General features: G+C 41.7%; 1 protein-coding gene across 17 annotated transcripts in view; it reads left to right on the forward strand.

Moving 5' to 3' along the window:
* The window catches only part of SORBS1 (sorbin and SH3 domain containing 1), a 134,543-nt gene that overhangs the window by 72,589 nt on the left and 34,275 nt on the right, over nucleotides 1-27,679 (forward strand). For 8 of the 17 annotated variants that reach the window (XM_078597500.1, XM_078597502.1, XM_078597511.1 and 5 more), the window contains 9 exons: nucleotides 23-86; nucleotides 1,816-1,890; nucleotides 5,624-5,686; nucleotides 9,644-9,694; nucleotides 11,226-11,340; nucleotides 17,107-17,218; nucleotides 18,935-19,135; nucleotides 19,518-19,604; nucleotides 21,784-21,849. In XM_078597500.1, the coding sequence (XP_078453626.1) occupies nucleotides 23-86; nucleotides 1,816-1,890; nucleotides 5,624-5,686; nucleotides 9,644-9,694; nucleotides 11,226-11,340; nucleotides 17,107-17,218; nucleotides 18,935-19,135; nucleotides 19,518-19,604; nucleotides 21,784-21,849 (834 nt within the window). The remainder of the gene's footprint in view (nucleotides 1-22; nucleotides 87-1,815; nucleotides 1,891-5,623; nucleotides 5,687-9,643; nucleotides 9,695-11,225; nucleotides 11,341-17,106; nucleotides 17,219-18,934; nucleotides 19,136-19,517; nucleotides 19,605-21,783; nucleotides 21,850-27,679) is intronic. The other 9 variants (XM_078597507.1, XM_078597510.1, XM_078597501.1 and 6 more) reach the window with 8 other exon arrangements.

Raw genomic sequence — 27,679 nt, forward strand, 5'->3', positions numbered from 1 at the left:
CTGCTAAATGTTGTCATTGCAGAGCACAGACCGGCCAAAGGACTGGTACAAAACTATGTTCAATCAGATCCACAAGGTGAACAAAGGTAAGTGTGATATACACAATCTCAAATCTTAACTCGATGTGCCTTGGTGCAATGGTTAGCGCACTGAACTTGCAATCCAGAGGTCACGAGTTAATTCTCCATTGCGTGGCTTTTGAAACAATGGACAAGTTTCTTAAATCTCTGTCCACCTCGCAGCATGAATGTATATGCCTCAGTGAGTCGATCAGCAGGTTGTGTGTGGTGGGTTAAGTGTGAGTACTCCCAACTATTCTGAGATACCTGGACAGTGTGGAAGAGTAGGTTAAATATCCTCTAGGGAGACTGTCGCTTTTTCTAGTGGAGGCTCTTTCGCCAGCAGTGGCAAGGGCAAGCAGTTGCAGGCCTACACCTTTACCTTTTACAGTATTGCACAATGTTGACCACTGATGTTATGCTGATATCATAAATTAAGAATAGTCAATATGGCTGTTGTACTACATATCATGTACTATTCTTGGTTCTTTCGGTAAAGTCACGTAGAAGGGAAATAATAAAATATTAGAAAATATTATTTATTTTATCTATTGTTTTATATTTATATTATTTTACATATTGTTTTATATTTAGATTATTTTATTATTTCCCTTCTACGTGACTTTACCGAAAGAACCAAGAATATGAATCCCTGCAGTCACAAAAGCTTTAAATCAAAATATCATGTACTCTTAAGCATTTTCATTGACAGGAGATAATACATAATGGTTTACCAAGATACGTTTCAAATTCTAACCGTTGCTAACTTTATCCCATGTTACAGCTGCAACAAGTCGTGCGAAGGTCTAACTTACATTGAAACTTTGCATCTTTTGATGACATCTGTGCCAGTGAAATATAACTTTTAAAAACATATCCAGGCTCAACATTTTTTCTTTGACCTGCCAGGGGTGTTAGTTGTGGCTTTGAAGTTAATAAACAAAGATAAAACAACATCGGAAGTAATTACGACTTGATGTATATTGGAGTGTTGGAATTTCATAGCCCAAATAATGCACCTTAAGATACTTTTGTTGTTCTATGATTTCAGTTCACTTTTTTAATTGAGTTACATGAATTATCTGCGTGTCATTCTGGCTTTTTTTCTTATGCACACTCATTTATCTGAGCAGCGTTCCATCAGCTCCGTTCAATTCTCCTTACTCTTAAAGCTGAGTTGCCTGCAAACCAAAATAACTTTATATGCACTCATCCTATGCCCATGCCGTTCAGTGAGTGACCGTTACCACCTTATTCTTTGGTTAAAATTTAGAACGCTAAGATGTAGTGTACTTAACATACTACACTTCCACCATGAAAACATTCTCAAGCAGAGGGTAATTAGCTTTTGCTTTTTTACAACTATCCGTGATTTGAAATTATTTCTGTCATTGTCTTGAATCACCTCTATAGTACTTTTAAAAGCCCTGCAGAGATACTACATGTTGTCCCTGTATAATATGTGCCTAGTTGTAATTATGTGTGTCAAACCGTTTCCTAGTTCACATGCTGCATACTGGGCTTATGTAAGGTCATTTGGTTATCCTTTGTAGCCATTTCACTCACCTTTCCCAAACCTTACCTTGTCTTTTAATGGATATTTCCTTGACCTTTCCCATAGTTTTTTTCAGCCCTCTCCAAGCCTTTCTCCTACCTCTCCTCGGTGTTTTCCCTGCCCTTTCCTTGTCCTCTTCATGCCCTCTCTTTTATTTTCCCCGTCCCCTCTCCCTACTGTCCTGCTTCTGCTTCCTGGCAGAACCTTCCGACTGCAATCCCTACCTGCCTACCTATCGCTTCCCTGAAGAGAGAGCCCAACACAGTCACTGTCAAGGTACTGGCAGCCATTCTGTGTGAAGCCATCTGGCCCTTTCTCGTTGCAGTGAATGGTCCATATCTAAAAGGAATTTAATTTGGTTTGTTTCGCATTGGGGGGTGGTTTGGCATGTATAAATATATTTACGCAATGTAAGATAATTTCAGACAGCTGGATTGTACTTTATTTTCATAAGCAAGTTTTATTGCCTAAATATGATACTGTGATCGACACTGAAGTTTGGCTGAACACATGCCAATAATGGAAATTATACATTCTCATGATTACACTTCATAAACTCAAGTATTGTTATTCATGCATACATGCTCGCCATGCTATGATCATGTAATATCTAATTGACATCATGAATAACAAATAATTTGATTGGAAATAAAAAACTATTGCCATGGCAGTTTAACATCTCTTTCTTCAGGTGCATGTTTGCCTGACTGGGCTACAGTGCATTATTCTGTTAATGTAAACAGGCTACCTTTTCTCTTGTTAATCAGCACATTCTATCATCACACGTAATTAACTTTTACCCCATAACAATAAATCGTAAAGTTGTGGAACTTATTATAAATTAAATGTTGTATGTGACATGATTTGGCTGGTCCATACACACTCCGACTTTGTATAAACTATTAAATAAAAAAAACATCCTCATGATGTTTGAGGCGTAACAATTATTGTTGTTCATACCTCGTGGTTAATGTCCTGGCGATGTTTATAGTGGCACGTCCAGTGTGCTTTTTTCAGTCTCGTGCCCACGTTGCTGCCTTACTCTTCCCCGCGTGTCCTGCACTCCCACCGACCTGTTTGCTTATTCATTTTCGCTCCCAACTTTCCCTCCCTCCCTCCCACCCTCCACTATCCCTCCACCCCAACCAAACTGCACTCAATGCCCCCCTCACCGCTTTACCCGCTGTCGTCCATGTCTGCAGAACTAAATGCATACAAACCCACATACATTTTTCCAGAGGGCACAGAAAAGCCTCCTGACCCAGGTACAGCAGCATTTGGCTGGTGTGCAGTAGCAGCAAGGGACCCTTGAAGTCTAACCCTGACCCAGCTCGGTGTGCAAGCAGTGTTCCACTGGGCAAATTCACAAGTTAAACTGTACGCAGAACTTTTGAATAATACCTTTGTTACTACGTGAGGTGAAGAGATTAAAAAACAATAATGGGATTATAAAACAACAAGGTGATTAATGGTCAGGTTCTTGGCAGTATTTAAATGCTCGATTTCAATCAAAAAGCAATGGGGACGATGAATCAGTCTCGTTATACGAGTCTTATCTTAATGACGGAGAGGCAATTTTGGCTCAGAATTAACATTAATATTCTTCGTAAAATTAACATATAAAGTGCTTAGTTTATACTTTTATTGAATTTAAGGTGTCTTACATTCGTTTGCCAACACCATGCTAGGCTGGGTTTCAATGCACCAGGCATGCATCTGAGACTCAGGGTCGTTGTTTTAAATGCCCTGCCTACTTGATTGCGCATTACCAGCACGTTATCCCTGAGCCCACATGTCTGCAACGGAACATTAAATCGGCCATTCCACCCTTAGCAACGCTTGTCTATTGTTTTTCTTTTGTTAAAGGTAAAATTTACGACGTGTAGTAATGTATGCGTACATCTCCATGAAATCCTGGTAAATACAGAATGAATAAATACATGTCATTTAATACAACAGGATTATATCACAACATATGAAGCTGCTAACCATGATGGTTACAAGCAATCCTAATAAATAGTTGAGATTTTGTTTTGTTATTACTGTGGTGATGATTTGATTTTTTTGGTTTTTCATTAGTTCTGCCTACAGTTCAATATATTGTGCCTATGTTTAGCTCATTCATGAGCCAAGATACTCATTGCTCAATCATAGTGGCGAGTTGTCACCACTGTAATGTAATAGTGTGTGCTGCTCGTTATCTTTGTATCAGGTATCTTGCCTTTTGCTACAGAGTTGGGTAACAGCTCATAATAACACGACTAGTTCATTGTGTCCCAAATTATATTCCAGGCACTAAAAAAATAACTACAAATCTCACAAAATTATACATATAAAACCATATGTGAATAACTCCCAACTGTGGCAAAAGATTGTCCAAACATTCAGAATGCTAAAGTGGAGAAGCATATAAGGGCTTTGAGTATCTTCTGTGAACACATTCTGTGTGTGTTGCCACTAAATGCTTACTAATACAGACAGATCCACAGGTAATTGCATGCTTAATAAACGAGATCTTAGTGACGCAAGCCATTGTGCTTTATAAAAAATAAACTGAAGTTTTTATGCCCATTGAATTACTCTGTACCATCTTCATAAAATGCATATTTAGCTTGCAGAATTATTTTTGTAATGAAATTACTTCTTGCGTAACGTTACTGTATATATTAGTGAATGCGTCCGATTGTTTTTAAAGGTGTATCTTTTTTTAAATCATAGCCTGCGGTTTTGCAAAGTGTTGAGTAACATTTTGTCATGTGACATAATGTGTAGATGTTAATGTACAGTACATGGCACATGTCACAAGACAAATGCCATTATTGTTCTACCACTCCATGCTACAAGCTATGCCTGAGTGATCTGAGAAGACTTGAATTGATGACCTCTTTGGTCTGCCCGTAAGAATAGAAATGTATGCAACATAGTATAAAACCATCATCCCTACTCGCACATATAAATTGGCTGCATATATTTTAACCTCACGAACAGTTTCCAAATTCCTTACTCTTCTTGGGCATGGCCATAATATGTTATGCTATATAGTGCATATCAAATATCTAGCATTTATCTTTTAAACGAAAACATAGGTAATTAACAATTACATATTGCATGGTTTTGTTGACTACCAATCATGAAATGTTATACCATGCAGAGCCACTAATTAGAAGAGTTTGAGATCTACTGATTGACACTAACACAAACAAAAAGCATGTCATTAATCTGAACCCACTAACTTTAAAATTACAGTTTTGGGGTAAGTATGTATATTTTTGATTTACATTGATTTGCTTTCGCACAACTGTATCTCATAGAACATTTGGACAATTTACTTTTCTCGCTTATACATATCAGCATCTGTTTGCTTGCCTATATGTGCATATTCAGGAGTTCATTGTCCATCCTCTGTAGACACACTTGCATAGAATAAGCCCGTGGTTTATTAATCTTATTGTTAAGCATAATGTATTCCAAGTATTCCCTAAAGTTTTCAAAGTATACTTTTAAACATGTTTCAGTAAGTTATGATTAATTATAAAACGAATTCACATTTAAGACGGGCATATTTTGTAAGGTGTTGTGTAATTTGCTTTTTACTTCATAATAATAAAAAGCATGTATTACAATATCATCTTTATATATCTGTGCATTTGAAAGTATATATCCAGGGCGAGCTTTTCATCCTATAGAGATATGAAATTTTCATTTCAACTTTCCAAATCGAATAGCATAGGAATGTCAGTCCCTAATCAGTGGTAAAATAAACTTATTTCACTTATTTTGTTTTACCTTTAGGCAACAAAAAAGTTAGTCTTCGCTTTACCCAACCCCTACATCACATTTTACCTGTTTCATATGAACATTATTGACACTGCACGATCTTTGCTGTTTATTTTGCAATATTTTAGTTTGGCTTTGCAGTCCTTTTTCCACATCCCTTTGTGTTGTCGGCCGCGTTTCCCTGTTTTTCTTCCTTCTCTCCATCCCTCTGCATCCCCCCACCGTCTTGTAGAGGAGAATCCCTACAGACCCACGTATGTCTTCTCTGAATTTGTTTCGCGCCTTAATCCAGAAGGTATCTGTGACATTTGCTTGTTTACTTCTCTTATCAAACCCTGGACTTGCCTTTTTTGCCCGTCATTTTACTCACCCCTTGGTCTTTTTGTTTGTTTGTCTTCATTGACTGCTATTTCAGATTACGCAAAGCACGGTTGTCATTTTTTTTTCTCACCGCCTAGACATTTCAGAAAAAAATGTCGTTGCAGAGATATTTGTAATTTTCGTTACATTTCGTGACACATGAAGATAAGGAAACATCCCACGGTGTAATCCTTCCTACTGTCAAAAGACGGCGCTGTGACCATTTGCTCTGTTTTTCACCAACGTCCTATGCTATTGCAAACATAGCAGTGTGCAATGCTCTTGTAATGGGAGTGGTCTCTGTAACTCGGCGTACGGGAAAAATCCAGCGTATCTCGGGGTGGCTGGGTGGTTCGTTATTTTTTAAGGGAAATCTAAAATCTTTCTTTATGCATCACACTGGGGTATGGACTGAGAGAAGGGAAAACCAACCACCGCGTCCCGGAGCACTGATGAACAATGAGGCTCTATGCAGAGGGGGTCAGCAGCCAGTCACGGGGGGAATATTTTCGACTTTTTTTTTTATATACAGCCATGAACATGCTGTTGTATGTATTACGTTTGCTCGTTTCATTTTAAATTGCGCGTCATGTTAGGCCATGCGATAAGGCTTCTTTGACGAAATCTACGATTCCCATCCCCAGGGTTGCTGTACGCTTACAATGGTGGAATATGTGACTTGTGCATGTGTCTGAGTCACTGAAAGAGTGAAGGTTTAAAGTGCAGCCCGGTAATTACTGGACTTGCTCACGCTACTGCTGGTGGAAAGGGTTCACGAGAGAGAGGTCTAGAGAGCCTTGTTAGAGGGTATTTATGGCCTACTCTTCCATGCTGAAAATGAGGTTGAGCTGAGTTGGTAAACAGTGCCATCGTGTGGTAGCGAATGACATAAACCAGGGTTATTTAGCTATGTTTAGGACCACCTTTAAGTTGATCGGTATTTGGTTTCATTCAAGACAATTGGCCATACATGGTGGTACGTCATATTAAATAAGACTATAGTTGCACATCTTTGGCTTGACATTGTTATTTTGTGTGGTGGGGGAGGCGATCAGCATCCTTTATATCTTCACGTCGAGGCTTGCGAGCCGTGAATTCCCAACGCCTGACACAATTTACAGCTCTGACATATGAGCCTTTACATTGCGTACGCATCGCTGGCTACAATCTCAAGCGAGCCTTGCAATTAAATGCTGCACTATATACACGGTAGTACTGGTAGGAACCACCTGGTTCCACCAGCCCACAGGGGATTATTGTGTCCGTCCGTCCGTCGTGCATCCAAAAATGGGAGGGGTGGGGCTGGGTGGATAGGGGAGGGTGGGGAGGGGCTGGGTGGGGAGGGTGGGGAGGGGCTGGGTGGGGAAGGTGGGGAGGGGCTGGGTGGGGAGGGTGGGGCTGGGTGGGGAGTGGGAGGGGTGGGGCTGGGTGGGGAGGGGCTGGTCACCCCGTGGTGCCCTTATAAAACTCAACGTTTAACCTACTCACGCCGGCTTGTGCCCGCCCTCACAGTCGGCCATATTTGCGGAATACACCACGCCGCCGTTGACCCTGGCCATTGACCGAGCAACCCAACGTTCCTACCAGCTCCCTCCGCAGGAATGTGTTTAAATATTCTTCTGAACCCGGCACTTTTCAGGGTCACCTGCTGAATTGCGATCTCCCAAAAGTACAAAAGCTGCCATGACAACCTCCCATTTGGGCCACGAGGGTCTCCTCATGTGGCTTTCTCTTGAGTAGTGCGAGGCACTTTGAGTGTCGAGTCGAGGTCAATTCAAGTGCAGTGTACATTTGTAAAATGTGTCATTTTTTTGGCATTATTTATTCATTTCTTTTGAGAAAGCACAAATAGTGCTGCTGGCAAGAATATATAGTTGTGGGTTGCTTCGATTCCATGACTTCTTTGTGCGAAAACATATCTTTGTTCTGCCAAGCTGTGTCGCGTTATTGGTCACAAGAAGAAAGACATTGTTAAATATGGGGCCTTAATCTCTTTGCAGTGCACCTCCAAAAACTAAGCATTTTTGTTTCTATTGATTACTTGTTATGTTGACGACCTTTCATTGTACGCATAGTTGCCTGCATCCCTGAGATTTCAAAGGCATTGAGATGTGACCCTGACCGGATACCAGAAGTGTGGACTCGAGTCATGTGACTTGGACTCGAGTCAGACTCGAGTCATGAATTTGATGACTTGCGACTCGACTTGGACTTGCATAACAATGACTTTGTCCCACCTCTGCCGGATACCCCAGCACACATTCCTGTGTAGCATTTTGGGTTTGAGGTTGGGCTGTCGTCACTGGGCTAAAGGCAGGAAATAGATTTGTTGTTTCCACAGAGCAACCTGAAGAACACTTTGTCACTGGCTTAAGTGGACAGTAATCTTGCCTTCTCATTAAGACATTGTTGGTTTGTATAATGCTGTGTGCTGTTATATGGTGATTATCATTTTGCCAGATTATGTTGCTGCCTTACCTTGATGATTATCGCTGAAAAACTTTTTTTAGGTACCAACAACATTCGGGTCCATAACAACTATGTCATTTTAAAATCGACTTTCCTCAGCCGTTGCTCATTGCTAATACCTGAAAATAGGATTATGATGCCGATAGGTTTATAGAATGGATAGGTCTTGTGTTGTATTGCGTCTTGCTTGGCATGATATCCGACGTTTCACTCCACTTGCTGGGAGCTTTCTTTTGGAACGACACTCAGTACAACTTGGAAACACATCAAAGAGTTATAGTAGCCCAGCCATAAAAAAAATCTACACTTTGTTATATAATGGATGTTTATGCAGTATATTTCAAAAGTAACCATTTGGTGTTTCCATGTGCAAGTAAAGTATGTTTTAGATTATTGGCCTTAGTCTACTGTCCTTCTAGACTCACGTCGTGGCATTTGCTTAAACATTCAAACTATGCACAAGTTTTTCCCTGCTGGCATTTGAACACATGCTGCTTTAAGCCTACAAGGAGAATACAGTAGTTGATAGACTATTAGATACTTTGTTTCTGATGTGGCGATACAGAACAGAAGGTGGTCTATTTGATTATGTTTCTACCCAGAAAGCTGCACTGCCCTGTAGAGTTTATTTAAGTTTAAACAGTTTAAACGAGACATGAGAATGAGTAGTGCATGGGAAGTAGACAAACGCCTCCAGCTACGTGAAAAAGTAGCCTCTGCATAGTATACTTTTGATTTACAAGAAAACACCTCTGAGAAAGTAAATTCATGTTATAAAGTGCTTGGCTAAAGCTGTAACCCTTAAATCCAAATAATTTTCCTGCTGCTGTATGTCGCTCTGAGTAGCGTTACATTTGCTGAGTGCAATACATTGCATGGGTATCTCAATATTTTATAATGCACGGCTGTGTTTGATGTGCACAGAAATATTGTTCTAGGATGTCGCACTTTTGATGCGTTGTAAATCCAGCTGCTGGTATTTCATCCCCTATTTGGGTCGCAAATTACAAGTACGGTAACAACCCCAGGTGCGTACAAATAATTGTGTTGGGCTGGGCATGCGCTCAATAACACTGGCACATAGCCACGCTCTCACCCAAATACGGAAAGATCACCGGTGCTAACAGTCGTGCCCTCCACTACAATACTGATATGAATTAATGGTGTGTTTTTAAAATAGTTTTTAATAACAACTGAATATGAGCCCGGTACAAAGCGCCGATCACAGAATGGAGGGAGAACAAAAATCACGCAAAAAATTGCCCAAGTTTGTCCCGGCGGGGCATAATGAAGGGGACAGAATTGGGCTTGGTACCCCACCCAGATACGGGCCACTCGCGAAGGCTTGAATGTGGAGGGACAATTCGTGGTGTTTTCATTCTTGTTGCTATTTTCACGGTTTATGTGATTTTTGTTGTTACAGAAGATGATGAAGTAGATGGTACCTTCACACCTCGGTCAGATGGTACGTCTGGTGGGTTTTAACCTGCATACATATATTTTTTGCATATGCCTTAATTACAGTATTTTTTACGTATTCCCTTAGGTATAATTGATTGTATATTTTTTTTACAAATGGAGGCGTGAACATGATTAAATACGCGAAATGCATATACACGTAAAAAACAGGTGAAAGTGAAAAAAATAATCAATGTGTTTAATATAATTAATTAGTTTGTACGTTACAGTGGATAATTAATTTGGCCTGGTGCAGTTGCCTGCTTCATTTAACGATTATCCTGTTGAACATTGTGCAGCTAATGTATCGTTATATATCCCAAAACTTCATTTTCTTGCTGTCAATGTAATGTAATTAAAATATTATATTCTTATGTATTTGCTCATTTGCATATATTAGTGCGACATTTTCAATATCTATGCAAATGTAGATCATTTGCAATTCTACCTTTGGTGCTGACAGTGATATCGAGAATATGTTTCTGACAATGTGACATGCGTGGAATTTGCTGAATATGTGGCACTTTTGTGACAAGAGAGAGCTCAGGATGGATGTATTGTATGCCGAAAAAACCTAAGAATAAGAATATGTATTGTATGCATTTACAGATCACAATAATGTTTTCAAACTTACCACTAACACCTTTCTATCCCATAGTGATACAAAAAAAATGTAATTTTGCAGAACAGTTAGGTATTGGCCAGAACTGTGCTCTGCACGTTTCTTTATCGGTTGTCACATAGCAACCGTACCAGAAGGCTTGCCTTTACGGTCGATTGCTTGCAAATGCGCATCTGTCACCAGCCATTTTAAATGTGCCACATTTTGTTAATTTTCACTACTTTCACAAATGTAGGCCACTTTCCCATTTGTCACGCTTCAGCTCCTACATTTTAAATATACTCATAACTTAGCTGCGATGAGTTATAAAAAAAAAAGTGTGTATTGCTCTGTTGCGAAATCTCAGGTGTTATTTTGGTCCTGTGCAGGGAATTATTGTTTGAATGTGTGGAAAATAGAAATATTCTTACGTGTTTCATTTTCATAGCATCTACCTTATAAGCAGCTCAGATGTATGTGTGTACATTTGTCCAGAACACTCCTCCTAGACCACTTCACCAAATACAATAAATCTGGAGTCATTTTAAAGGAAGTAGGAGTAGGGGGTGACAGAAACCAGGTGGATAGGTGACGTAAAATATCGAGGACAGAAAGGATTGGGACTGAACTAAGCCGTAATGCTGGCTAAAGAGAGGCATGGCAGAAATTTGTTGAGTTTCATTGTCGCTTATGGGCCAACAGAAGGAATAGATGATGATGATGATGATCACCATACTCTATATTAATTCTGCATGTACTTGTTTGCAATAACAATCAAAATGGAGCTCGACTCTCCAGGACAACAAAGTACGTGTGTGTCCACTGAACGTGTAGAGGCTCTAGCAGAGCTGTCGATGCATCATCGTTCTGTCATTTGGCGGCGTGTTTATCCTCCTCGCAGTGTTGCGCGAGGTTAACAGTCGCGTTGCTCTTCGCCTGCCTGCAGATCACTCGGTGCCGCGCTCCAAGAGTTTGTCGGACGGCCCGGATTTTGACGCGCAGCAGCAGCAGAGATCTGCCACGCTGCCTGCGCGCATCTGCCTCCGCTCGGCGGCCCAGCGGTAAGCTGCCACTTTTTGCTTAAAACAGGCACACGTAACAGATGTGCTTTTTCCCCCAGTTTATACTGAACAGCTGGATAACGGAGATTACAATTCGGATAAATCAGTGATAAGTACAAGGGGAGTGTTTTTTTTTTATAATCACGTTGCCAGTATTGTAGTGAAAATCTAATTCAGAACAAAGTGGACCTGATCCACAATTTCAGTATTGATCAGACTTCATAAATTCAGTCTGGCCTCATTTGCATATTGCATTATTTGCATATCGTACGGCTTCACTAACTCGAATTGATTCATCGTTACATGAAGATTGTGAAAAAGGGAGAATTACACAGAGTCGGAACAAATGAGATTGTAAAAACAAGACGAAACAGAACCGATTCCTGAATTAACTCGTGATGATGGTGCATCATTGCATGTTTAGTCATCTTTTAAGAATATACATTTGCACTGTTCTGCAAGCCAGAGCAAAAAGTTATTTTTGCTATTACTGGTAGGAACCTCCTGGTTACACCAACCCACAGGGGATTATTATGTCCGTCCGTCATGCATCCAAAAATGGGAGGGGTTGGGCTGGGTGGAGAGGGGAGGGTGGGGAGGGGCTGGGTGGGGAGGGTGGAAAGGGGCTGGGTGGGGAGGGGCTGGGTGGGGAGGGTGGGGCTGGGTGAGGGGTGGGGTTGAGTGGGGAGGGGCTGGTCACCCCGTGGTGCCCTTATAAAACTCAACGTTTAACCTACTCGCGCCGGCTTGTGCCCGCCCTCACAGTCGGCCATATTTGCGGAATACACCACGCCGTCGTTGACCCTGGCCATTGACCGAGCAACCCAACGTTCCTACCAGCTCCCTCCGCAGGAATGTGTTCTATATTGGCTGTTTAGTGTACATGTATGACATGATATTTGTTACAATTCATTTTTATTTATATGATTTCCAACAACGTAAAGTAAGTGTGGTACTCCACTGCGGGATTAGAGCCTCCTCGCGTGATAACCGTCATGGGTGTTGCTTATCCATATTTGGCCATGCTGCTCAGTGTGGGTTGGTGAAGGTGGAGACAATGTTGCCCCGCATAGGTCTACAATGCCTGGTTAATGCATGGTTGTCACCCATCCAAGAGCTATCCAGGCCTTAACCCGCTTAGCATCTCATCGTAGGCATTTTGACTGTTTGGCACTGGTAATGTTTTTAACATGTTCATTGTGATTGATCGCCGTTTCACGTTATCAAGTTTCTGCTTTAGCGAACTTATATGTTCAATAAGTTGTAAAGAAAAAACACTTTATATATACTGTATACGGTTAGAAGTAGCCTTATTTGTGAAATTACTTTTAGATTGTGGCAATCTTCAGCCTATCTTCTGAAGCAGCTGATCGGATGGCTCCGGATTGTGTACTTTGGAATGATGACCAACACGTTGATGATACACCCATAGAGGGTGACGACAATGACATTCTACTCATCAGACTTTCTCCATGAAACATCCCACCTGTCTTTATAAGTTTAGAAATATTCGTTTGGAATATTTGGCCGCTTTTATTTTGCACGTGATAAGGCACTTCGTTGAGCTATCATTTGTGGCCAGGCCACTTCTGAAAAAGGGCTATATAGCTCAGTGGGCCTTACCTGGTAAAACAAGTTTAATAGTGTAGTTTCATTTACTAATATTGCACGGGTTTGATGGAAAGACCAGTGGTTCGCCATGTGCCATGTACCATTGGTGGATATTTTCATGCCAGAATAATAATGATAATGTAACAATGCGTAGATTTTATGATGGAGTTTTCGAAATTATTTTGAGAAAAGAAAAACAAATGGGAGGAATAGCTATATAAATATCTTATTGGTTCTTTCGGTAAAGTCACGTAGAAGGGAAATAATAAAATTATAAAACATAATAAAATAAAATTCTCACGACGTTTCGGCCACAACACAAGCAGCCGTCCTCAGGTGAAGAACAGAGCTGTCTGAAAAAATAGCGTCATAATGAACACCGAAATATAGCAAATATGTCCACCCCTCTATTATGTCCAAACACAAAAAGAGTTAATGCTTGTCTTATCCACACTACTACTGCATCAAACCTCACTCTGCCTGCTGTGTATTTACAGTGCAGGGTTGTGCTTAATTCGTAACAGATGGTAAGGCTTACTGTGTTTACTTCCATTTGTACATACTTCTTGTTTGTGTAACACATCAGGGATATAGTCACATGTCTGCTTAAAATATAGATTTTCTTGACCGATTTGATCGGACTGCAAATCGGTCTTCTCTGTTCTGTTGTGGTGAATGTTGCACAGAACCATAATAATTACAGCGTGAATGAAGTGCATAATTTAATAAAAAGGAATATATATTAATCACGTATGTGAAACACACTTCGTAAACCTATGCATAGCAGTGTCGTGCTCTGACGTTACATGTGTTATATTTTTATATTTTAGAGCAGTGTGAGGCCTTCTCGATGGCAATTAGGATAGAGGAACACAGGCTACAGTTGTAGTGTGGATGGGCTGGTAACGCTGTGTGCAATGGGGAGGGTATGTTTACTTTTGCCCAGGGACGGGAAGTTGCATTTAACTGGTGCAGTTTAGGAGCCAGGAAAAGAAAATCTTGCGAGCCATTTCCTGACTCTTTAAACTTTTCTCTGCGTGACCTTTATTTCATTGCAAGAGAATTGTAAGCGAAACGTCATTTAACAGAATTGTCGCGAACAAACATCACGAGTAAGAAGAGTTTTCATCGCCGTCCTTCTGTGCCTTGTATTTCAACAACATTGCCAATAGTTTGTATTCCAGCAACAATAAGCCATTAGTTTGTTTTACACGTGAGAGCATTTTCTTGTGGTGGTGTCACGTGGCGTGACTGTAGGAAATCTACCCCCCCCCTCTCTCCTCCAACCACACACCACCACCCCAGACTGAGAGAGAATTGTGGAAAGCCGCGTGATATTCCCAGCGGACCCTGTAGGGTATAATAATGCTGCTTCAGTTGTGAATTCACACTGTGCGGTGTGCCTCAACCCTAACAACAGGCAGCATGGACTCCGTAATTCTCGCCCCAGTGGCGTGCAAGTAAGTTAACTTCAACATTTCCCCCATGTTGCTGCATCACCATTTTTTCATCATCATCACCAACAACACAATCGTTTAACATAGGTGAGTATTTAAGCAAGGAGGATTTTTTTCTTCCAAAGTTATTCGAAGGTTCCCTTAAAAACGTTGACAGATGTATTTTGTTTGGGGTAATGTTTATCCCAAATATATGTATTGTGTTTTTTGGTTTGTATTATTTTGAGAATATTGCTTTTATGGCTTCACTTGTATATCGGCAGAGTGTTCGTGCACGTGCAGTATCATATATACTGCATTATAATAACAAAAAATATTCTTCGGCTTGATGACCTGGGTGGATTCCTGTCTGGCTTGACTGCCGCGCTCCCAAGTGCGCGTGCGTGGTGGTGACGTCACAGGGCACATCTGCGTGACGACGTCACCCCCCCCTACACTCCATGGAGAGGTGGTTAGCGCTACGCTGCGCTACGAACCCGACGACCCGAGCTCGATTTCCCGCTCACGGCCAACACCAGTGACGATTATCTTTATCTGTCCTGGGTCTCTCCTGGGTCGACTCAGCCTAAAACAAAATGAGTACCTGGTGCGGTGTGTAAACATCGCCACTTGGGAGACAAAGGCGGTCGGGCGTGGTGCTGGCCACCCACCCCCTCGTGTGCCGTGCCGGCCTTCATAGGTGCTCGCGAACAGCACTTGCCCCAACAGTCTGTTAAGGCTATACGGGGGGGATCTTTGTCTTTGTTCTGTCCACCCTCCACTCCGGACGTGTCTCCAGTGCAATTGCCCGGCCATTGCTGTCACATCTTGTGTATCATACGGCCATAACTTCATAGAGGAGGGAGGTGAGCGACAGAGACAGAGGAGAGAGATGAGGGTGGGAGATAGAGGAGGGGAGGAAGACACGGTGGGGGGGGGGGCAGATAGTGAAAGGGCATGAAACGGGAGAGAGCAAAACGGAAAGAGCACAGCGAGGGAACGTGACGGGCTGTGGGGAGAGAGAGGATTCGGGAGAGGAGAGGTGAGAGAGATTGAGACGGAAGGGGGGAGGAGGTGGGAATTAAGGAGGGGAGAGAAGTGAGAGAGAAAAACAAGGGGAGAGATGGAAGGAGTGGGGGGGGGGGTGTTGAGATAGCGGATGGAGGAGAGGAGACAAGATTTGAGAAACAGAGACGGCGAGAAATCGAGATAAATTCCGACAGTACTGAGAAGGCAAGAGAAGGTGGAGAGAGAATGGGCTCCATAGAAGAATTAAAGTTTTGCTGGCTGGCTGGGAGGGGTGGACGGTCGCATCCAAAGGATGTGCGGTTTGCTCGTTTATTAAAAAAATGGGGTTTACATTTTTGTGTGTTGCCACCAGAAGGATTGATAATTATTGCCGTGAGATAGTTATCATTGTAGCTGTGTAATTTCTATTTAAAAAGTAAATACTATTATGTGAGCAGCTCTGCATTGCTTAATATAAATTAATAATTCGGTACTGTCTATGATGTGATGATGAACTGTGTTTTGAAATACACTTGATTTAAACGTAATAATTTTAATGACAGGAGTTTGTATGATTGTTATAATGTATTGTCCTTGAGTAAAACTATGCCTTCAGTGTGTATTTTTAAAACATGTATTGTATTAAAGAACAGTTTCCTTTCTTTTGAATATATCATCCGTGATGAAGATAGTTGGTGTCGCATATGACGGCTCGCTATGAGGCTTCTTTTATGCCATGCGCACTGTGTCGTTGTTGTTGCCATATGACGATGCTGCTGGGAGTTTACAACCAATTGCCGCCCTCCCCACTCTCACTTTCCGCATTTCTCTCAAACGCCCACCCCTCCCCGTGCAATCCACCCACCCACGCCACGCTCCCCCCTCCTGCAACCCATCCCCTGCACCGACCCTCCCTCCCCTCCTGCACCGACCCTCCCTCCCCTCCTGCACCCACCCACCCTCCCCTCCTGCACCCACCCACCCTCCCCTCCTGCACCCACCCACCCACCCTCCCCTCCTGCACCCTCCCACCCACCCTCCCCTCCTGCACCCTCCCACCCTCCCCTCCTGCACCCTCCCACCCACCCTCCCCTCCTGCACCCTCCCACCCTCCCCTCCTGCACCCTCCCACCCTCCCCTCCTGCACCTCCTCCCCTCCTGCACCCACCCACCCTCCCACCCTCCCCTCCTGCACCCTCCCTCCCCTCCTGCACCCTCCCACCCTCCCTCCCCTCCTGCACCCTCCCACCCACCCTCCCCTCCTGCACCCTCCCACCCACCCTCCCCTCCTGCACCCTCCCACCCTCCCCTCCGGCACCCTCCCACCCACCCTCCCCTCCTGCACCCTCCCACCCACCCTCCCCTCCTGCACCCTCCCACCCTCCCCTCCTGCACCCTCCCACCCTCCCCTCCTGCACCTCCTCCCCTCCTGCACCCACCCACCCTCCCACCCTCCCCTCCTGCACCCACCCACCCTCCCACCCTCCCCTCCTGCACCCACCCACCCTCCCACCCTCCCCTCCTGCACCCACCCACCCTCCCACCCTCCCCTCCTGCACCCTCCCACCCTCACTCCCCCTGCACCCATCTATCCTCCCTTTCCTCCCCATGGATCCATCCACCCTCCCCTCCCCCTGCACCCACCCACCCCACGCCCCCCATCCTGCAACCCACCCACCCTCGCCTTCCCCTGCACCCACCCACCCGACAGCGAGTGGGAGCCCCCTGACAAGCGCGTGGACACACGGAGCTATCGTGCGGAGCCCAAGAGTATTTTTGAGTATGAGCCGGGAAGGTCATCCGTTCTAGACAAGGAAGCGCCGGTAAGAGAAGGATTTATGCACTTTGTCTCACGATTCGTTCCTTTTAACTTGGCTTTTTTTTGCAAACACTTAGCAATGTGTGAGTTACTCCTTTACCAAAACAACATTTTCTCATAAGCTTGTGCCCTTTACATATATAACTGCTGTTTGCTGCCTTAAAAAAATGTTGCTCATTATTTATTCCTTATCAACTGAGAAAATATACACATTTGTTTACCCCCATTGTGTGTTAAATTCTTCCAAGGACTGTGTACAGGGTGTGCCGAGTTCATACCCCACTGGTTGATTCTGGATGCTGTGTCCATGCCGAAGCAGACTGAGCTAGTTGCTTTGGTTGTCACTGAAGGCTCTGCTCGTGTGACTCTTTGCTCTGTCTCGCTGGCTGGGTTGCTGAGATATGCTAGGAGCTGACGATGTGTATCTCGATCCTCCTATTACTCCCGGTGTCTTTATGTGTGTGTCATCCAAAGGGGGGGGGGGCACAATATGTTCCTGGCAGGCCCTTTGAGTCCAGTGATGGCTGTTGAGTTGTGAAGGAAGTCCACTTAAATTTCTGCATTCTAGAGGGGACGGTATGTTTGAATTCCTTATTTTTTAAAGCCCTTTGTTAACTGCTGGGTGAGGGTTGTCCCACATTTCAGTCATGGGGGTTGTTTTAGTACAGTCCAGTCTCCTTCATCATATCGGTCATTGTTGTTTGGTGAAGAAAATGAGGTTGTAGCTGTGACTGGTTCAAATATCAATCGCAGCTTATGTTGCAACGGCCAGATATTTTACCGAGATCGCCAGGTTTATTTCAGTGTGCTAACCACCCGCACCAATGCTACTACCCCCCAGGTTTTTTTTTATTTAGTGTGTTATTTGGACTCTTTAAGTGATTCAGCTTTGTAGTTAATGCTTAGAAATGTTGAATTGTATTCATAAATTCACTTTTGTGACTTTAATGAGAAGGTAAAAATGAAATTTCAAAATAACTGTTCATAAAAAGTATATATCTATTTTTTTACATTTTCTGAACATAATTGGGCATAATTGACCTTGTGCCCAGATATTGTTTTCATGAAAAAGCCTGCCTGGCATGACTCTAATACACAATTTTCCTTTTGTTTTATACAAGAAAGAAGGTTTTCTGTTTCAGGAGAATAATATTAATTAATGTGGTATCTACTAGCATCAATGTTGTTAATGTGCGAATGGGAGTGACATAATTGGAGATAATTTATTACTTAATTGAGTCAATTGGATTTGTTTTTAATTACACTGAGGTGTTTTCCAAGTTTATTAACTGCTCTGACATTTTTATGAGCAGTTGTGGTGAATAACAAAAACTGCTGTCACAGCATCTTCTCTTATGTTCAAACTTAAGGCTGTATTAAAACTTTTCTGGACTGTCATTCGGATATTGATTTCCTTGTTCTTTGTCATTTTACCATTTGTTGATGAAGTAATGGCCCCTATTTTAGCTCTATCCATGACGAGTCCAGACAATGGGTGCCAAGATCACAAGTGGCTGCTTTTTATTTATGCATGAAGAGCAGGTGATACCCTTTTGAGTGAAATGACAATTGTGCATTAGTGGGAGCCAAACGCCTGACAGTTAAACAGCTGTTGAGTAGGTACAAATTTTCAACTGCACGGCAAGGCACACGGGACAGGAAAAAAAGCACAATGTCTCTTCTTTCCGCATGTTGTACCACGTTTGGCCTGATGGTGAAGGAGCCACAAACACTGTGGCAGGAGCTCCCAGTGAAGAAGCCGCAGGCCTATGGAAGGCTGGGTTCAGACGGACGAGCTGAGAACGCAGCCGAGCGAATGAAAACAGGGCCTGAAGCAGTGGGTACAAGAAAGATTGTGCAGGAGGAGGAGGAGGAACAGGTGGAGAGACAGAATGGAAGGGAAACAGGAATGACACGCAGAGTAAGTTTACTTCCTGAATAAACTGCTGGGTGACCAGAAAAGTTGATTCCTTAAACCCATGTGAATTGTGTACATTGCGGGCTAGTTGTTTTGCATTCTATCACAAAGTACTGTGAATTTGAAATTGTGTAAAACTGTTGTCTGGAAGTATACCTAATATTTAGATATCTCACTGAAAGGAAATTAATCTACTTTGTTTTATTTTAGTGTTCACTCTTCTCATTTGTTTTTGGCAGTTCTTCTCTATAGAGATTCTGAATTATGGTGGTCCTTTCTGTCCAATGGCAATGTTGTATCAGGGTTTTAATTTTCCTTTTTCCTTCTCTTGTTTGAAAAATTTCCCTCCTGTGTCATGCTTGTTTCTCACTTGTGCATCCTCTAGCCGAGCTATGTAAGTATGGAGGAGATAGACGTTCAGAACGAGGAGTGGTATAAGTTCTTTGCCGAACTGGAGTTTGGCCAAAGGCCGGTAAGTGGGTGTCTTGAGCTGAATCATGGGCCTGCCCTGATCACGGCAACCATCTCACGCTACTAGTGGCAAATCAGCACCGTGTGATATCATGTGGCTCAGCTTTGTCTTCATCTAATGTGGCTCAGTCCTTCCCATTATCGGTCTAACCGCTGTGTGGAAAATCATTCCATGGGTGATTTTATTTCCTTACGCAACTATATTCGAAGGTCGCGGTGTGAAATGAAGCCTTTTTTTTCAAAATAATTATAAATCGCACTCATGTAATTTATACTTTTTTTTTACTGAGATCATATCACTGTGAGAAATTTAAAAATGCCGATTTGTGTGATAAAAATCGACAATTTAAATATACACGGCACTGGCTTTATCAGGCTTCGTTTTTTTAAAGTGATTTCATGATTTTACGTAATGTTGTTGAACATTGAAACAATGTTTTCCTTGACAACAAACTTATTGATTGTCTGATTAGATACCTGTATAATAAATATTTTACTCTTTGCATTTATTAAATCAGAAACACCTCTGTTTATATGCAATTCGTTGATTGGCTGGGACATTTAAAATAATCTCATGGGTATGTTGGAAATTCTATAGGATGTGTTCTTTGCAGTCAGGGCAAAATATATATTTAGAAATTGTGAGGCTGCACAAATCCATATGGATGGACTTGGTAACGGTGTTGTGGGTAGTACACTGTGCTCCCGTTGCTGTGGCTTGCAATTGATTATATCCATTGTGCTCTTTGAGGGCCATGCCAGGTCAGGACAACCTGAATTGAGTACGTGTTGTTGCAGGCTCTGGGAAAAAAAACGAATAAAGGCCTTTACACCCCCTCACCTCCACACTTACGTATGCTGGGTCAGGAAAACAAATGGTCCTGCGTAGCACATGTTCTCAATGCCCGGCATGACCATCTTGTACTCGAGTCCTCAGTCCCGGCAACTTCACATGCGAATGGTTAACCTGAATCATGATGCTGCTTCCATGTCCACAGCTGGGCAGTGGGCACATGATATTGTATTACTTCCGGCCACCCATCATAGAAATATGTATGAATTTTAGGACCCTACTATAATTGCTGAAGCTGTTCACATTCTCCTACAGCAGTTGAGGAACCTCGCTGATAATATGAATTTAAGACTAATTTTAAATTCATTTTCGATATTTTAGAAGGATTTGTTATAATATATTTTAGTAGGCATTTGGGATGGTGTATTTATATTTTTATGAGAGCTATGATACTGTGTTTACCATAGCTCGAACATTAAATTAATTTGGTTTTTATCATTGATCATGGTAATTTTTACTTTTGCAATTATTAGGAAGTGTTTTGAAAGTATGTCTGCAATACGGGGAGGTACATCATTAACTAATACTACAGTGTTTACTGAGTCTATGATTATTACAGCTGCAAAAAACAGTATCCTGTGCATCTGCAGAACTGTCAGCAAAATGACAGGTTCATTTCACAATGACATTTATTTTCATTGGGCATGAGCTTGATGATTGTAATGCCAATTTTCATATAATCCTCGCTCACGAGAAAATCTCATTTTGAAAAAAAATAAAGTCGGATAAATACTAATATTGCCAAAAAAACATTTGTATTTGCAAGTACAATATAGATCACACATTTTACAAAAAAAAACATTCATACTTCACTAATATTTTCTTCATGATACGGATATTTAAATTGTACATTTAAACAAAAAATATCCTGTATTGTTTAAATGTAATTTGTAAAAATCATCATGATTATTATCTTTTGGAATCATCCATTATCATTTTCTTTTGGCTTATACATATATTAATAGGATGCCTAGAACTGTCTATTGTTTAAAATAGATTATGTTTTTCAATCACGATCTATATGTTTTATCTCGGTGTGCCTGCTAAATGTGTACACGTATTTTATTCTACAGTGACACATTTGCACTGTAACTCCATTTCATCTCATTAGCTGGTGCAAATGCAAAATTCACCAGTGAAGCCTGGATGGCTCCTTTCCTCCACACAAGCGACCCTGGTATATTCTCAGATTTATGGATTTTTCCCAGTCTCTTCTGTCTCCCAGCATGACGCTTCTGCTACTAATGCCTCCTCGTATTGCATGTCTTATCTTAGTCCCTCAATTCCTTTCCAACTCTCATCTCATCTGTCCTTTCCTCCTCATAAGTTTCGCAGAAAGATCTGGGAATACACGCCAGGCAACTGTTCCATTCTGCCTCCCCAGGAAAAGCAGGTAATATATATCCACCCTGGGTCACCAACTACCCTCAATCTTGTTGAACCTGTGTAGTATTTTTCAGCGCAGACCCATGATCTATTTTAAAGCGATTTCAGTCTTTAAAAATAATATTTATAGGCACATAAATACATTCACGATGTATTATAAACTTACAAATCAAGTCAGAATACATTTATAATGCTATTGAACTGGGTTTTTCTCTCTCTCTACTAAAGCCTGATTTTAGAGAGAAAAAAAGATAAATAGTCGTAAAAAATGTATGTCCACTTGTAATATAATTCTCAATTTGGAAATATTCTTAAAGTCAAAAGCATATGGATCGGTATTTAAAGACAATACAAATATGAACACAAGATGGCAATGATTTTATTCTTGAATTCTACATTTGTACGTGTACATCATATACACAATATCCATAATAAAACCAAATCTAATATACACCAATAAGCGCTTTGCTAAAATAAGATTGAATAGCGGCTAGTAACCTAACAAATATGTAACATTGCATAATAGCCCGTTCAATTGGACTGTATTCATTAATACGTCGCAAAAGAGACATCGCAGCGATACGCTACCATACTCAGCTACTCCTGACGCGGTTATCTGGCTTGACCACCTAAACGTGAAATTCAGGTTGTTGTTGCTTTGTATCTACACCAGCCATACGAAAGAAGACGAAGAATACGTAGCAATACCGCATCAAATTCTAGTAAAATTGTATTCGATTGACCAAGGCTCTTGTCAGGGAAGATTATCTTCATTAGCCCGCGTCATGTTGCACTCGGCCGCTTATATTAACAACAGCAGTCGGACACAGTCAAGCTATGTGCACTTGGTGTTCTAATGCTTAATATCATTCGTAGTTTTGTTGCTCTTTTCGCTGCTGCTGCTGCTTTGTATGCATCGTGGAACCTCACCTGCAGTCTACTCATTGCTATAGGGCATGCTTCTTGACTCTTATTGTTGAATAACTGCAAACTACGGAGTATCGTTCTTTGCCAAACCATCGTGTAAACAATGTATCCGTTCCATTTTCTCTCTCGATGTTGAGCACAAATCACAAATATATCTTGACATTCCTCCTGCTGTATTGGTGGACCAATGGATGGACTAATGTGTACGTATATGTAGCTGCGCTATGAACCCAGCCACCGGAGTTTGATTCCCGTTCACGGCCAACACCAGTGACAATTATTGAACCGGTCCTGGGCCGCCCCTAAATCGATGTGTAAACATCGCCACTAGGGAGACAAAGGCGGTTGGGCGTGGGGCTGACCACCCACCCCCTCGTCTACCGTTCTGGCCTTCATAGATGCTCGCTAACAGCACTTTCCCCAACAGTATCTTAAGCCTATACGGGAGAAATGTGTCTTTTGTGTCTTTAACATTCAAAGGTATCTTTCTATGAATGTGGTGTTAGGGTACCACAACTTATATTTTTTGTAAAAGTAATAAATAGGTTATGAATGGATACAATTTATAATGGTGAATTAACGGATTACTTATAGTATCAATAATGTACACATCTTTGTAAGCCCACTGCTGAATGAAGGCTTGCCATACCATATTGGTTGTGGGGGTTGTTTGATCATATGTCGTCATTCTGGTCTGTATGGTTTATGAGAGGGGAGGGCCCATGACTGATTCAGATATCACTTGCCAAGTATCGAACCAAGGTCATTGGTTCATAGATTAGTGTGCTAATTACTGCGTTATCACAAATCCACCATGTGGTTGTTGCCAATCGGAGAAAAGAAACTGGTTCACGTAGATGTTCTGCAACATCCAAGGTGGCTGTCGTGACAATAGGAAATTAATACATTGATTGCTGTGACTGGGTCATATCTCAGTGGCTGTCCAAATATTTGTTGGGCTACATTACATCTAAAGTATGAATATGAGAGAGTGTCTATAACTGGCTATGTGTGTGCATAAATGTGGGTGTAAGCACGCCCCTCGTTGCATAACTTGTGAGTGTGTGGTATGTGCATTCATGGAACTTGCGTCTCGGTGTGTTAACAGCTTGTAGATATCTTGAATGCAATAACTTATCTGTGGGAAGAACAATGTTTTCAGACAAAACAACTATGATATAGTGTTGAAGCCTAACTTGGGTTGATCAGTCTTTCATTTAATAAAGTATTGCTGCTGACTAAATTGAACGATGGAAGCTGGATATAAGCGCACCTTATTTAAGCACAGTTCTGATTTAAACAACACATGCTTACGTTATACTTGTTTACGAGTAAACTACCGCACATACAAAGCATAACCTGATCTTGTTCTCATTGGGTGTGCTCATAGCCAGCGTACGCTGTATAAATAATGCTAAATATCTATTAATTAGACAGTGACGAGCCTGATGGAATCCATCTAGCTTAATGGGCACTAATATAATTTGACATGTGTTCTTTATGTGTTCACAATTACAGATTGTGGTTATGGCTAGAGTGCTCGCGCTGTTTAATCATGCGTACGATCGGGTCCCCAGCCTGGTGTCTGTTGCCAACTCCCAGGATCAAATAGTCGCGTGGTGAGCAGTAAACGTGGCAAGTAAATTTAGTACTCGCAGCAGATCAAAGGTAAAAGCAGTTGCGGAGATCTTAATATCAGGGCAGCGTGAAGCAGAGGAGTTGTATGCCAGTGGGTGAACTAGGGAGCTTTGTCGATATTATTTGTTTATGTAATTGGCAGAGGTGTGGACTCGAGTCATGTGACTTGGACTCGAGTCAGACTCGAGTCATGAATTTGATGACTTGCGACTCGACTTGGACTTGCATAACAATGACTTTGTCCCACCTATGAGATGTGGACTCGAGTCATGTGACTTGGACTCGAGTCAGACTCGAGTCATGAATTTGATGACTTGCGACTCGACTTGGACTTGCATAACAATGACTTTGACCCACCTCTGGTAATTGGCAGTTGAACTTTGCAGAGGGGTAACTTTCAAGTGGATAGAATATAACTGTAGGAAATTGTGCTCGAGTAGAGCAAAATCTGATAGTAGGATTTTCCCCTTTTTTATGGCAACAAAACAGGTGCTAAGATGTTAAAACACCAAACTGAAACCTTTTACAAGGAATCATGTCTGCATTAAGCGCAATGCTTGTGGTCAGAATGCAAAAAAAACATACTCTGATAATATATGCATTGTCCTTGAATCTGATTGGTCCACACCAGACAGCTTTCTTTTGAGCCTCAAATGGTGTTAGACCAGAGGACGGCAAGAGGCGTACAGACCAAAGACAATGCACTATCAGAGTAATGAGAGCTCGGGGTGAGCATCTACATCATGGGACCTTCTTTGCCAGTACCAAAATATGATAATAGGTTTTTCCCCTTTTTTTGGCTCAGCTGTCTCTGGTGTGGACCAATCAGTTTCAAAGACAATGCATATATTATCAGAGTATGTTTTTTGTTTGCATTCTGACCACAAGCATTGTGGTTAATGATTCCTTGTGAAAGGTTTCAGTTTGGTGTTTTAACATCTTAACACTTGTTTTGTTGCCAGAAAAAAGGGGAAAAACCTATTATCATATTTTGGTACTGGCAAAGGAGGTCCTATAATGTAGAGCAAAATCGTTCCTTTCGCGAGGCTGTGCGCATGGTTCAGTGATGCCGCTTGCGAAGTGGTCGTCTCTTGAAGGCACTAGATTCCGCACAACATGGGGGTTTGTTGTAACCCTCTTAAAGGTTACAAGTAGAATGTGACTATTCATTCGACACGTGTTGTGACAGTGTCTCTATGGTAATGTTGGGTACAACTGGAATCTCTGTGTAATCTCGGTATGCAGTGATGTCACTTAGTATATTGTCAGTTCCTGCAATACGCACAGTTCTGATGTACTCGACATTTTCACGTGTTGCATGACATTGTCTCGGCGTATGACAAGGTGACTGGGAGACAGTAATTCCTCCGTGGTATTATATGACACAGTTAACTGAAGCTCAGCTTGAAACCCAGTCGTGTCTTAAAAATCCTTTTTAACTTCTCAGATTTCTGTTTCTGACCAAGGTCATATCAAGTGTATTATTTATTTACGCATCTACACATTCCTCCACATTTATATTCGTATAAATACATATTCCCTTCATATAAGCTTTTTATTTCAAATAAAATTGATACTGGTAATTTTCACAAATTATATCATTCAATGTTATGATCCAATGGTATTGTCCACGTTGGGACAAGCAAATTATTAAACTTTTTTGTAAAGGAAGGTGTCGCAATATGATGCAGAATGTGGCACGCAACTTGAAAGTGTGACACACAGGCCAAGAAAAAAAAATCTGAGGTATTTCCAAAAATTGCATTATTTTTATTCATAGCTAAAAAGAGAACTGCTAATTTTTCAGCTTTAATTTAGATATTTCACCATCAAAGCTTTCTGTTTGAGTGTCCGTGAGAGCTATTTATCGATCGTGTTGAGTTTATTCATGGCAACCAAAAGCTGTTTGGGGAAAAAAATAACGGAAAAATATAAATCAATGGTTTTGGCTTGAAATTGTGATGTTGCACTCTTATCCATTGTCCAGCATTTTTTTATGAAGTGTATTTTTGTGCACTTTTGAAAAAGTGCATTGCACGAGTGAATAACAACACATTGCTTTGGAATTAAAACAAAAGGGGTTTGCATTCCTGATATATTCCCACAAGTAAAAGCCGCCACCGCTGCTTTTGAGGCTAGGGTCGGGGGAGCTGTTGCTAAGTCTTTTTTTGGTGGCATGTTTTCCTGGCCGAGGGATTTCCCTTGTGGGTGCTGCCATTTCCCACCACCTCACCCATGACAATAGAAATCTGTTTCCTGTTATTACTCCAAGAGAAGCTCATTGCTGACCAGACACATTGGGCGTCTGATGGCTGAGCATGTGGTTGTGGACACCCACATCTGCAGAGTACAGTATACCGCACATGTGATTCAGCTACACTGTTATGGTGTGGCACGTTAAAGCACAGCTGAGTGGCAATATTCTACTCATTGCAGGTGTATGCATTAACCCATGCAATCTTTATTATCTTCTCAATTCAGTTACCCCCAATAATGTGGCTTAATTGATAATATTTCAATCATGGTGCTGATTAGAAAGGGGCTGCCAGTGGTATCATGGATAGCACAATGGACTTGCAATCCAGAAGTCACCCGTCGTGGCGGTTGGAACAATGGGCAAGTTTCTTAAATCCTCCCGCTTCTCTCCACCCAGCCGCGTGAATGGGCACACCACAGTTGATTGGCAGGTCAAGTGTGGTGGGGTAACGTGTGGGGGTATGCCCACCACTTCCTAGACTTCTGACAAATGTGCCAAAGTAGACCAACGTATCATACTCTTTGTTTTTTTTCGGTAAAGTCACGTCGGTAAAATTTTTAAATAAATTAGCTCACGACGTTTCGGAAGCAACACAAGCCTCCGTCATCAGGTGTAACTGCTTCATACGCTACAGCATTTTTACTGGAGTTAATTTATTTTAATTTTCTACCTATGTGACTTTACCGAAAAAACCAAAGAGTGTGAATCCTTGCAGTCATGAAAACTTAAAATCTAGAACCAACGTATGACTTAGAGGGGCTCTCCAGAGCTCCCTCTAGTGGATGTCCTTTCACAAATAGTGGCGTGAGCAGGCAATTGCAGGGCTGAGTCTTTACCTTTTTACGGAAATTGTGAAGTTTTTCTTGCATTCTTACCGTCCCATTTTTTTGTGCATTTGAGTACCAAAATGTGTTTAAACTCGTGCATAATATATGACCGAATACTCGTTAAAGTAATTCGTAAATTTACTTCCATTTTAATCTCTTGCACAATAAATTCTAGGTAATATAATTTC

This window comes from Lampetra planeri, chromosome 9 (genome assembly GCF_965212315.1).
Source record: "Lampetra planeri chromosome 9, kcLamPlan1.2.h2, whole genome shotgun sequence".
Classification (NCBI taxonomy): Eukaryota; Metazoa; Chordata; class Hyperoartia; order Petromyzontiformes; family Petromyzontidae; genus Lampetra; species Lampetra planeri.